At 38.0% G+C, this 13,638-nt stretch overlaps 1 protein-coding gene and 1 long non-coding RNA gene across 5 annotated transcripts in view; both read left to right on the top strand.

Annotated features, from left to right (window-relative positions):
• Positions 1–10,724, top strand: part of Fbxl4 (F-box and leucine rich repeat protein 4) — an 81,199-nt gene extending 70,475 nt beyond the window's left edge. For all 4 annotated transcript variants that reach the window (XM_052716033.1, XM_052716031.1, XM_052716032.1 and 1 more), the window contains exons 8-9: positions 2,337–2,649; positions 10,191–10,724. In XM_052716033.1, coding sequence (XP_052571993.1) covers positions 2,337–2,649; positions 10,191–10,354 — 477 coding nt within the window. In that variant the 3' untranslated portion in view covers positions 10,355–10,724. The remainder of the gene's footprint in view (positions 1–2,336; positions 2,650–10,190) is intronic.
• LOC128096449 (uncharacterized) lies at positions 2,656–8,716 on the top strand. Its single transcript, XR_008213645.1, has 2 exons — positions 2,656–7,861; positions 8,038–8,716. It is a non-coding gene; the product is annotated as an uncharacterized LOC128096449 (long non-coding RNA).
• Positions 10,725–13,638: the final 2,914 nt, after the last annotated feature.

Here is a 13,638-nt window from a genome sequence, read left to right as displayed (position 1 = left end):
AATAAATAACTAAATAAAAAAAGGTGTGGCTAAACACTTCTCAATTATTTCTGTAATTTAGAATAAGCTATAATTATTAAGAAAATAATAGGTTGCTTTCAATTTAGCAAAAATGGGCAGTTAGATTCGTTTTTCAGCTTTAAATTTTGTTGTCCTTGTTTGGTTCATGATGCTGTGAAAAACTTAGAACTAGGACTGTTGAAGGAATTTCACGTTTGTGGTGTGCTGGCAGAGACTCATTCTGCATGTGAGTGAGTTTCCCAAAGGCAGAATCAGTACTATCATAATCGTGGCTGTCAGAAAGATCGGTTGCTCCTTTTAGAGATACTGATTGGATGTACTAATTCCCAGCTGTGTGTTATGCAGGTGAGCTCACTTGTAGAGGTGGTTCTGTTCCCCCGACCTGTTTGTTGTGGACTTTGCATGAGTCCACCGGATCCACTTGCTTTGTTATCCCAGAACTTAGAAGTCACCTGCTGTGTCAAGCTTTAGTTCCTACTCAGAAATAGCCCCAGATCTAGTCAGTGTCTTCCTCATTGAGGACCCTGTAGTCTCACCTGAACATTCTCAGTCCACTCAGGTACCTTTCCTCCTCCATTCCCACCTACCACAGGCCATCCATCCTCCAAACAAAGGCCAGAAAGGGATTTGCTTGAGTGTCACTTATAGCCATTCTGTTACTTGAAATACTCCTTTTCTTCCTCAGTGTGTGAAATAAAAATTGAGCTCCTTCATAGCTAAATCCCCAGGCCCTGCTTAGCTCTGTTTCATAGCCTGTCATCTCTCCCACTGTTCTCAGCTGCACCAATCTCATTGCTGTTCCTTGAATGCACCTACCCATACCTGGAGACCCATCCCCACCCTCACACCCTCAACTGCTGACTCTGAGGGTTCCTACATCCATCTGCTTTGTTATTTCACACTTGTTACCACTGAACTGTTTTCCCTCATTTATTTCTCTCTGTGTCTTCCTAAAACTGTAAGCAAAATGTCTTGGGGATGAGGGTAGTTACTCTTGTTCCTAGCATCTGGGGTGGTCTGTTAGATAGTGATTGCATATACATTTCTTTAAAATGAATAAAGAAATGAACAAAAAGAAAAAAGTCATTTGTTTCCTTCTGACTTCTGGTAGTAACTTTGATTGATACCTGATTGTAATGAAATCACATGACCTCCTAAAGAGAACCTCCTTAAAGAAACATTAGAGTATAGAAATTACAAGGGTAGGAATGTTGAACCCTTGGATAGTAGATGCTTATTCTTTATTATGAGTTACTCCTGGAGACTTCTAGCCCCTGACAGTGATTAGCATATTATAGTCTGAAGTTCTTTTCTATTGCATGTTCAGTCTATAAATCCTTACTTAACCCCAAAATGTTATCCTAATTAGTACTTTCAGCATTTCCACGCAGTTTAGAGACTACTAAAGTGTGCACTTTTGTCAGGGAGAGATGAAGTACCTATGTACATTAATCATGTATAGAGTAGAAGAAACTGGGCCCTGTCAACAGAAAGCTGTGGCAATGTTAAAATTGTAGGCACAAAGAATACCAATATTCCTCGGATTGGTCATGAGAGACTGAGAACTGCTTTGGAATTTAATTCATTAATATTCTATCTAGTTCTGGTAAATGGATTTTTAAGTGATTATTTTTGCTTTGTGTATGTGAGTGTACATGTGTCTGTGAAGATGTGTATGCACATGCATGTGTAGATCAGAGGCCATTGTTAACCAGAGGTTAATGTGGGCATCTTACTCAATAGCACTCCACTTTATTTTTGAGACTCAGTCTCTCACTGAACCTAGAGCTCACCTATTTGGCTAAATTATCTGGATGCCAAGCCCAGGTATCCCCTGTTTCTTCTTTCTCCAGTGTTGTGATTATAGGTGTATACTACCACACCTAGGTTTTGCATGGGTGCTAGAGATCACAGTCAAGTCCTCATGTTCACATGACAAGCACTTTATCAAATGAGCCATCTGCCCAGCTCATTACTCATGCTTTTTGATGCACTGGAAGATGTGGGATGAGTAAACAAATGGGGATTAACAAGGACATGGGTGTGTTTACTTGAAAACAACAATAAGAGATGATTAAGAATGTTCTAAACAGCTGGGCAGTGGTGGCACATGTCTCTAATCTCAGGACTTTTGAGGCAGAGGCAGGCAAATCTCTGTGAGTTCAAGGTCAGCCTGATCTACAGAGTAAGTTCCAGGACAGTCAAGGCTACACAAAGAAACTCTGTCTTGAAAAACCAGAAGAAAAGAAAAATGTTGTAAGCTGTTTGTATTCCTGCATATGATGTGTAAAAGATTGGAATTGTGTGACTTCCAGATTGAAGATTATGATGTGATAGCCAGCATGATAGGAGCCAAGTGTAAAAACCTCCGGACCCTGGATCTGTGGAGATGCAAGAATATTACAGAGAATGGGATAGCAGAGTTGGCTTCTGGGTGTGTGCTTCTTGAGGAACTGGACCTCGGCTGGTGCCCCACCCTTCAGAGCAGCACTGGGTGCTTCGCCAGACTGGCACGCCAGCTCCCAAACTTGCAGAAACTCTTTCTTACAGCTAACAGGTCTGTGTGTGACACAGACATAGAAGAACTGGCATCTAATTGTACCAGACTACAGCAACTGGACATATTAGGTAAGGGTACATAGAATATATAAATATTTTTAAGTTTGCATACAAGATGATGGGTTTTGTTCTGGAATTTTCATACCTATACACTAATTTACTTTATTCTTACTCATTTCCCTCTCGCCAAAACCCTTCATTATACCATAGTCCCCTTCCTGGTCCTTATCTTCCCCCAGGGAGTACCTACTTTTGCCTTCATAGCAAATGTATTCCACTACTCTTGTTTTCCTTCCTGTCTCTCTTAAAATCTCTTATTCTCCTCTCGCAGTCTCCTTTCTACTGTCATAAGAATTCCTACTTAAACATAGACAAGTATGTATGAATGTAAATCTAGTGTACACATATGAGAGAGAACCTGGGGTACTTATCTATTATTTTGCTTGACATAATTATCTTCAAAGGCTTTCATTTCATGCAAATGTCATGATTTCATTTTTCTTCATATTACGTATATTTACCATTATTTCTTCATTCCTTTGTCCACTGATGGACATCTAGGCTGGTTGGAGTCACTGCTGTGAACAGTGCAGCAATAAACATAGCTGTGAAGGTATTTCTCTGTGGTATGTTGACTTGAGTCCTTCAGATATATACATAGGAATAGTGTAGTTGGATCATATGTTAGTTCTGTTTTTAGCTTTTTGCGGAACCTCAGCACTGACTTTCAGAGTGGCTGTACCAGTTACATTCTCACCCACAGACTATAAGGACTACTCTTTCCCCACATCTTCATTAACAGTTACTATCATGTGTTGTCATTTGTTTGCTTGATATTAGCCATTCTTTAGGAGTTGGGGATGGGGATGGATAGACTCTCAAAGAAGTTCCCTCTGCATTTCCATGATGGTTAAAGATGTTGAGTACTTTTTTCAGGTATATAGTAGATAATTGTATTTCTTCTTTTGAGACTGGCTGCTCATTTCATTAGCAGACTGACTGATTAGATGGCTTCCCCTTTTGGTGTTCTTTGGGTGTTTCTTTATATAGGTTCCAATCTCCTTTCCAGTGTACCATGGACAAGGATTTTGTTCCCATTCTGTAAGCCGTCTCTTAGTGATTATTTCCTCTGTTGTGCTGAAGTTTTTAAATTTCATGTAATCCTGTCAATCTTGGAATAATTTTCTGTGTTTGAAATCTTTTTCAGAAAGTCCTTGCCTATCCCTGTATATTGGAGGGTTTTCTCTGTATTTTCCCCTAGCACTTTCAGAGGTCTTTCATTAAAGTCTTTGAGCCATTCTGAATTAATTTTTGCAGAGGATAAGAGATAGGGATCTAGTTTCATTCTTCTAGAAGTGTGGAGCTAGATTTCCTAGAACTATTTATTGAAGGGTGTTCTTTCTAATGTATGCTTTTGACATCTGTGGCTAAAAATATGTGGATTTATTTAATAAGTATTCTACCACATTGGTCATTGTCCTCGATTGCTTTCTATTGCTGTCATAAATACTACAACCAGAAGCAACTTGGGAGGAAAGGGTGTATTTCATCTTACAGCTCTTAGTTCACAGTCCATTGCTGAGGGAAGTCAGGATAGGAATTCAAGCAGGAACATGGAGGCCCACACTGGAGCAGAGACTATTGAGTCACGATGCTTACTTGCCCTTTCCTTGTGGTTTTCTTATAAAACCCAAGACCACCTTCCCAGAAAGTGGCACTGCCCACAGTGGGCTGGGCCCTTCCACATCAGTTATCTTTTAATACAGAAAGTGCCCCTAGAGACTTTCCTACCAGTCAGTCAGATGGAGGCAGTCCCTTGGTTGACATTTCTGCCTTCCAGATATGTCTAGGTTTGTGTCACATTGCCAACAACAACAGTCTGGGTATCTGTTTTTGTAGTAGTGCCAGGCCACTTGGTTACTGTGGTTCTTAGTATACAGTTTACCATTAGGTATTAGGATACCCAAAACATTGTTCTTCTCCTTGGGATTGTTTTTTGGTCTTTTTTTGTAGAGACCCACAGAGGTTTCCTCATGAGTACTTACTCGGAGTCGAGAATCTGAGCTTGCTTTACCCAGCAGGACGTGGTTACCATGTGTTTGGAAGGATCTACACTTGGCTGTGTGGTGTGCTTTGATCTAGCAAGGGGGAGATCTTTGTTGTAAAAAGTCCTTTTGAAAAGGCAGAAGGGGCTGTTGCATTTTGATCCAGTTCCTCCCGAAGCTATCCTGTGTTTCTATCTTTCTCCTCTATCTTCCTATCTAAAAGTTTCTTATCCCTCTCTCATCCTCATAGGACTCTTTTCAAAGGTAGGACCTGGCCTCCTACATTTTTTAAATTCTATATGAACTTCAAGATACTTTTTTCTATTTCTTTCAAGAATGTGATTGGGATTTGGATGGGAATTGCATTGCATTGTATAGCCATTTTTGCAATATTGAAGGCTTATGATTTCCTTATATGACTATGTAACTTGCTACTTTCTGGAATGTGTTTGTCAGACATATCTAGGAGAATTTTTGTGGAATCATTGGGTCTTTTAAGTCTAAGACACTGTCTTCTGTAAATAAGGGTACTTTGATGTCTTTCCTATTTGTATTCCTTTGGTTTCTTATCTTAGCTCTACTGAGACTTCAAATGTTGTATTGAATAAGAGTAGTGAGAATGAATACCATTACCTCATTTATGTTGTTGAGTTTTTCCTCGTTTACTGTATTTTGGCCTTAGGTTTATTATATGTAGCCTTTATTATGTTGACATATTTCTCTGTTTCTATTTTCTTTAAGACTCTGATCATGAAGGGATGTTGAACTTTATCAAAGATTTATTTTATGTTTATTGTGGGGATCATGTTATTTCTTTCCTTTGGTCTTTTGTCTTTTATATTTGCTGATTGTTATATTTTGGACTATCCTTGAATCCCTGAGATAAAACCAACTAAGTATGGTGTATGATCTTTTACATATACCTTTAAATGTAATTTGAAAGTATACATATAAATGTATATGTAAGGAGGGTTTGTTTTGGAGTTGCACACCCTTGCATGTGGAGACCAGAGGCCATTGTTGAATAATTTCCTCAATCACTTCTCCATCTTACCTTTTGAGATAGGATGTCTAAACCCAGAGATCATTGATTTGGCTAAACTGGCTGGCCAGTGAGCTCTAGGGATCTATCTGCACCCCAAGCTCAACTGCTATCACTATCAGTAACCACAATCCACTCCCTTCCCTGGTGTTGGAGTGACAGATGGGTACTGTTATGCCTGCTTTTTGTGGTTAGGAGAGGTCCAAATTTAGATCTTCATGCTTGTGTGGAAATCTCTTTACCAACTGATCCATCTCATTAGCCCCATGATTTGGAGGTATCTTATTGGCAATTGTTGCATCTATGTTCATCAGGAAGAAAAAATGGTTCTGTAGTGTTTTTGTTGTTGTGGGCTTATCCAGTTTTAATAGCAGGGTAATAGTGGCTCTATATAGTGAATCTGGTAGCTTTCCTTTCTTTTCCATGCTGTAGAATGATTGGAGGAGTGTTCATCTTTAGCTCTTCCCTCAGGGTTTGGTAGAATTTGGTGTAAATCCATCTGGTCTTTGGCCTGCCTTTCTGGAAAGACTTTTTTCTTATTAATGTTTCAGTCTTCTTGTTATGGATTTAAGTTGCTTATGTGTTCTTGATTTAATTTTGGTATATCATGCATGTCTAGGAATTTGTCAGTTTCTTCTAGATCTTCCTTTTCTTATACATTTTCTAAGCATTCTCTGGTGTTCCTGGTTTTCACTGGAATCTATTTTAACCTCTCTTTCTGTCTTTGACTCTATGTACTGTTATTTTAGTTTCCATTAATTTCTATCTTGATCGCTACTATTTATTGCTACCTTGTTCTTTTAAGTGTAGCATATTCTTGTTCTTTTAACAAGGCATTGAAGTATCAATAGGTCATTTTTTTTAATGTTAAAAAAGGGGGATATTTAAACTTTCCTCTTAGAATTGCTTGAGCTGTTTTCCAAGGTTCTGGAATGTTGTGCTTTAATTCTTGTTTGGTTATAGGAATTAAAAAAAAAATATTCCTTGAGTTCTTTGGTGACTCTGGTCATCACTCACAATCCCCAAGAATTTCTTTACTTTCTCTTGCTTTTGACTTTAGTTTTATTCCACTGTGATGAGGTGGGAAATTATTTTCAAGTCATGGGTATTAATTAACACTTGCTTTGTGGCCTAGAATGTGTCTTCCTCTAGATGGTTCCATGGACTAATGAGAAGACTGTGTATTCCATTGTTTCTGGTTGGAAGAGTCTGTAGACATTTGCTAAATCTAATTGATCTGCTAGATAGTTTAACTCTAAAATTTCTTTGTTGATTTTTAATTTGGCCTAACTAAAGATGAGAGAGGGATATTGAAGTCATACAATATTATTTTATGGGTACCTACCATATTTTTTATGCCCATTAGTGCTTATTTTATGAAATCATGAATTCTAACATTTGGTGCAAATATTTTTGCATATATATTTTATTGATATGATATATTTTTGTAGTTATTATTATGCAGTGGCCTTTATCTACTCTGGCTAGTTTTGATTTAAAGTCTACTTTATTAGATATCAGAAGTTATACCAGCTTGATCTTGGCTTTTGTTTGCTTGATGGATTGACTTCTGTCCTTTGACTCTCAGTCTGTGGATATCTTTACCAGTGAGGTGTGTTTCTTGAACACAACAGTTAGTTAGATCTAGTGTTTTAGTCTAGTCAGCCAGTAGTCTGTGTCTCTTCATTGGTGAGATAAGACTAGTTACCTTTAAGGTTATTAGTAGAAGGTGTTTACTAATTCCTGTCATTTGATTGGTTGTCTTCTGGTTGATTGGGTTATTATCTGTTCTTTTCTTTCTCCTCTATTAGTATTAGGGGATTTTTATTGTTATTGGACTTGATGAATTCCTTCCATAAATTTGTTATAAAGCCCGCCTCTTTGACCTAAAACTTAATTGTTGACCTTTTGCAAGGAAGCCAAATCAACTTACAGTAAACATTTGTCCTGATAAGACTGCTTGGTAGAAAGTGTAAGGTGGATGGATACTTTAGCCTAGAGACAGAGACAGAAATAGAGAGAGAATATTATGGTGAATAGAGCAACATAATCTTATAGTTGAACTTTCCAAAAGCTTTACATGCTCTAAATAATTAGCAAGTTTGGGTCCAATCAGAAGTGTAAGATTTACATGAGTTATATTCTCCATTTTTACTAAAGACAGAAAATGAATCCATTTGTAAAATGAATTCAGGTTAGATTTTTTTTTTTTTCTTTTTGGTTTTTCGAGACAGGGTTTCTCTGTGTAGCTTTGCGCCTTTCCTGGAACTCACTTGGTAGCCCAGGCTGGCCTCGAACTCACAGAGATCCGCCTGGCTCTGCCTCCCGAGTGCTGGGATTAAAGGCGTGCGCCACCACCGCCCGGCTCAGGTTAGATTTTTAAAGTTTTTAATGTTAAACTCTCGATTTTAAAAAGGGTCTGAAACCTCTGCCCCTGGCAATTCTAGTTTTTAGGAATTGTCCTACCACGAGATAGATCTGTTGATAATTCTTCAGAATCCTGGAATTCCATGTGTCTTCACTGCATTCATTGGCAGGGAACCCATGCCAGCGGTGTCAGCAGTTTCACCATTACTGGCCACACATCATCACAGATTATATGTTTATGATCCATTCATAGATGATGCTTATATTGTTGCATATGACTGATTCCAAGTATTAAGCAGGGAGTCATACATAATTTGCACACTTTGGACAAAATGCTTCATTTGTGTTGTTATATGTTATCTGATCTAAACAGCTACAGGAGTTGTGTCATTGTCTTCCATAGCTGAAGCCCAGCATTTAACTAAGACATAGAACAAAGGCTCGGGCTGGGATGTTGGTTCTGTACTCAGTACTCTGTGCTTCAGTGCAGGAGGCTCATGCCCACTCATTTTCTTGTTCCCTTTCCTTCTGACCTAGCTTCCTGGGACTGTCTGTCTGTCTGTCTGTCTGTTTCTCTCTCTTTCTCTTTCAAAAGCCAAAGAACAAAACAAAAAATCCCCACAAAAACAAAAATCAAAACAAATAAGCAAAATACCAATAAAACAAACAAACAAAAAAAAAAATGAAACAAAAAGTCCACAAAAACAACATGGAGTCTGTTTTGTGTTGACCAACTGCTCCTGGGCATGGGGCCTGCTCTGGACTGTGGTTGATATACCCAGTGGACACTGCATTAGAGAAAACTGTTTTCCCTTTGCCAGTAGGTATCAATTATAAATAACTTCATGGTTAAGGGTGGGGAGCTGGACTCCATCTGGCTTGAACCTGTGAAGGTCTTTTGTGTGCTGCCACAGTCTTTCCCTTTCCTGTCCTACATGCTCCTCCCACCCCTGCCCCTGCACTGCCCTAGACCTGTATGTATCCACAAAGACTTCAGTATGCTTCCCTCCTGGTTATGCTTGTTCTTGTCTCATAAAAGCCATCTCTGCTTCTCCGTGCACACAACCAAACATCACAATGCCAGCCCAGCTTTCTGTGTCCTTGGGAATTGGTATTTATGGACAGTAAAACTTTGCTGAATCCCAGTTCAGGATGAATCTGTGCAGGTTTAGCTTGGGACCAAGTACAAACAGGTGGCAGGAAATACCTTATAATTACAGCTTGGGAGCCCATGCGAGTAAGGAGTGTGGAAAGGAGTTACATGGAATGAGGTTTATGTTATCCTGGCCTGGATTGTAGATTAGTATAGAGCACTTGCTTAGTGTACACAAGGCTCTGGGTTTGATCACCAGCATTACAGAAAACAGACAAACAAACAAATAAATAACCCAGATCCTAATACCTCTGTCAGTAAATGTGTATATGTATTATGATAGTGATTGTTTCTCCCAGAAAAGCTGTAATTAAAACAGGGTGTGTTTTAGAAGAGCATCTCTTAGACTCATGTAATATTTGATATTTATTAAGTACCTATCATGTATTAGATGCTTTTCATAATTTATTAAATTTAGCTTCCAACTGGATATACTATAATCACTTCAAATTTAACACAGGCAGAAATCAGTTGTCATCCTTCATCTGTCTTCCAGCCCCCCACTCTAAGACAGTGAGTTTTATAGTGTTGTTTATTGTAGGTCTTGGTCAGTAGCTCCCTAAGGCTGATGTGGCACACTCATCTTTTCATTCCCAGGCCTAAAATAGATGCTCAAGGCTGTCAGGATAGTTGCTTAACTGTAATTGGAGGGTGAATTTTCAGCTTTGCTGCCTAATGGGCAGCATATGGGTAGCCCGTGGGTTAAGAAAGGTGAGGTAGGAATAACCCTTGCACTGGTGACGATGGAGGGAGGTGAGGGACAATCAGAAGGGGTTAAAGTAGGAATGGACGTGGCAGATGGTAGAGAATTGACAAGGTTCAGCTTCTCATTGCCAAATTGTCGGAGAATATTCAGTTTTTCTTTTAAGCAAAACCATTTAATATAAAGCATTTTGTTTTAAAAATGCTTTGCTTTAAAAGTTTACTTTACATAAGCTTAAAACTAAAAATAAAGGCACTTTTTATTAGCGCATTTTTATAGGTGCTTTGTTTTCTTAAACAGGAACAAGAATGGTAAGTCCAGCATCCTTGAGAAAACTCCTGGAATCTTGCAAAGATCTTTCCCTCCTTGATGTATCCTTTTGTTCCCAGATTGATAACAGGGCTGTGTTAGAACTCAATGCCAGCTTTCCAAAAGTCTTCATAAAACAGAGCTTTACTCAGTGACTTCACACCTGTTCTGTCATTAAGATCAACATGCTTTGCTGGGGTTTGATTTGAGAGATGGCTTTGGTTTTGTTTTGCTTAATTTTTATAATATTGAGAATTAAGACCTTTATAGAATTTAAAGGATATGTACAATTACCCATTAAATCAAGTGAAAAAAAGAATGTTCTTTAAAATATTGCAGGCACTTTTCTTTAGGAATGTGTGAATTGCTGATGTTATTTCCCATTATGTTGGTTAGTGATATGCTTTAATCAATAATTGTATGTTAAAGGAATAATATGGAAATGCTCTAATTTATTTTAAAGGAATACTTTGGACAATAAAATAATCATAATATTTATGAAAAATAAAGTTGATTTTGCACATCTCCTCTTGTAAAGAATCTTTATTAAGCTTTTTTACCTGGCAAGTATTTTGTTTGCTGTATACAAAATTGGGAGAGCCAGTTGAAAGTAGAGGCACCAAGAATATAGCTCAGAGTCACAGTGCTCACCTAGCACCAAAGCACCAAAAAAGTAAGTGAAAAAATTCAATTGGAGAGACTTGGTTTTTTCCAGGACTATTGCTTTTAGATATAATTGGGTTTTTGTTGTTGTTGTTTGGCTGTTTATTTTGAGACAAGGCTTGCTGTTTAACCCAGGCTAGCCTCAAATCCAATATCATCAGGTTTCTTCAGCTCCCAAATGAGATTTTTTTAAAGCTGATATATTAATTGTTCCGCTGGAAAATTAGTGCTTTTCCCATTTCTCTGCATCTTTCTTTGACTGCTAGATATATAAAAACACAGGTATATCCAAATACAAGTGGTAAACTGCTAACTGAAGTCATTCCCCAGCTGCCGAGCAGATGAGATGCCCTACAGACTTAGCTTGGAGGCTTAAGGCTGCTCAGTTACATGTATAACAGCATATATGTGACTTCACTTAAGGCTGCTCAGTTACATGTATGACAGCATATATGTGACTTCACTTAAGGCTGCTCAGTTACATGTATGACAGCATATATGTCACTTCACTTAAGGCTGCTCAGTTACATGTATGACAGCATATATGTGACTTCACTTAAGGCTGCTCAGTTACATGTATGACAGCATATATGTGACTTCACTTAAGGCTGCTCAGTTACATGTATGACAGCATATATGTGACTTCACTTAAGGCTGCTCAGTTACATGTATGACAGCATATATGTCACTTCACTTAAGGCTGCTCGGTTACATGTATAACAGCATATATGTGGATTTCACTTAAGGCTGCTCAGTTACATGTATGACATTATATATGTGGATTTCACTTAAGGCTGCTCAGTTACATGTATAACAGCATATAAATGGACTTTACTTAAGGCTGCTCAGTTACATGTATAACAACGTGTGTGGATTTCATTTATACTTTTTCTATGATTCAAAACTTTGTAATTAGAATTAGTAGTAGCTGTTATTCAGGGTCAGGAGGAGAGGGAAAATTTGTTACATAATGAATTGGTTGAATTTTCCTCTTTAGAAAGTAGACAAAAATGCTTCATGGCATTCAGAGGTGGGGACCTATTAACTCTGGAGTATAACAGAGTTTTCTACTCAAGGCAAAAATGTGATATGCCAACATCCATGTGTCCTGCAGTAATCCTGTAGGTCTGTGCTGTCTGATGATCTGTTTAACTGTATTTCAATTTAGGATGGGTGTCTCTTAGTTTGCACTGTCTGCATCTCAGTTGCTCATTAGGTGAATGTGACCAGCTAGTAGCTACCATGTTGGACATGTGGGTGTAGAACATTCTCATCATTGCAGAAAGCTTTTGGATAGCAATAACCGAAATTTTCTCATAGTATAATTCATTTAAAACTCTCGCTAGTACATATTATAAGGGCTCTTTTTCCTTCAAAGGTGTTAAGTTAGTAAATTTATACATAAGTAAATGGCAGGCATTCAGCATATATTTATTTAACGAGTAATGTACGTATTTTGAGTTGTCATATTTTAAAAGTGTGAATATCATGCATTATTATTACTGTGTTTATTCTTGTTTAGACTATAAAGAATGTAATATGAAATTTAAAGTAGTAAGAGATCTCTCCACACTCTCTACACTGAAAAGAGGGGTCTGAGAATCACCATCTTGATGAGACTGCAGTGTGCCTTGCCTGGTCCCCTATTTGATGGAAACAAGAATGGTGGGAAGTCTTGCTTAGCTCCCATCTTCATGCACTGAGGCTTTATTTTTGTCTCTGAATGGACATAAACATTTCTGATGTTTTACCCAATGAGTAGGAAATGTAGAATTGATTACAAGCTTCTGTCTTGAGCTAGCAGTTTACCTTCCCTGAATATTTACTTACTTTGTGCCAAGCACTGTTACCAGGTTTGTGTTTGCTGACTCACGTCACTCTTTCACTAACCTGTAAATTGCTGCCATCACTTACCCGTGTCTACAGATGAGGAAATCATTGCAGAAAAGGCTTGATGAGTGCTGGTGATTAGCAGCTGACAAAGGCAGCATGGAAACCCAGGGCATTTAACCTGTGCTTTGAAAGTGTTCAGTGTGGCTTCTGTTCTAGAGCAGAGGCCAGAAAACCTGTTGCAGGGCTACATAGTGACTATGGGTCTTTGGTAGCTAAGAGGCAAAATTGAAAACCTTTTTGCCACATTACTCTACTAATGAGAAGAATTAAATACATTATGGGAAGATTTCACTTAATTGTGTCCTAGCATCAAAATTAATTACAGGAACTAAGGATGGTAGTTAGTGGTAAAGAGCTTGCCTAGCGGTGTGAGTTCCAATATTCAATCCCCAGCACACATACAAACCCCTTATGTGTTTATCTGCTGACACTGGTCTAAAATAAGAATTTGCATGTATATGTATCTATTCAGATATATAGATACATAGATATATAGAAGTGTGTATATATATAATATCTAGAGAGAGAGAGAGAAAGAGAGGGAGAGAGAAATTTTACAGATATATATTGCCAAATATTTACACAGGTAAGTGAAAAATGGTTTTTATGAAACATATTCATCACCTGGAAGGCACTGATGGAATTTTTGGTTATTTTTTTTCTCTTGATATGTTTCTTTTAGCATGTGATAGATTAATCACTTCCAATTGAAGGTTGGATAGAAGCCCCTCTATCACATACTTGAATGGATTTGGAAATTGCCTTTGCATTTGTATCAAGGCTCCTAACATGTTGCTCAAACTAGTTTGAACTACAGCTTTATGTGAGAGTACAGGTCTTGTCTACCTGTTGATAGTACATGAAGTTATGAGGAAAACTAGAT

This window comes from Peromyscus californicus, unplaced genomic scaffold, assembly GCF_007827085.1.
Source record: "Peromyscus californicus insignis strain IS unplaced genomic scaffold, ASM782708v3 Scaffold_5__1_contigs__length_169319896, whole genome shotgun sequence".
In the NCBI taxonomy this organism is placed as follows: domain Eukaryota; kingdom Metazoa; phylum Chordata; class Mammalia; order Rodentia; family Cricetidae; genus Peromyscus; species Peromyscus californicus.
This window is presented reverse-complemented; position numbering and strand designations above follow the sequence as displayed.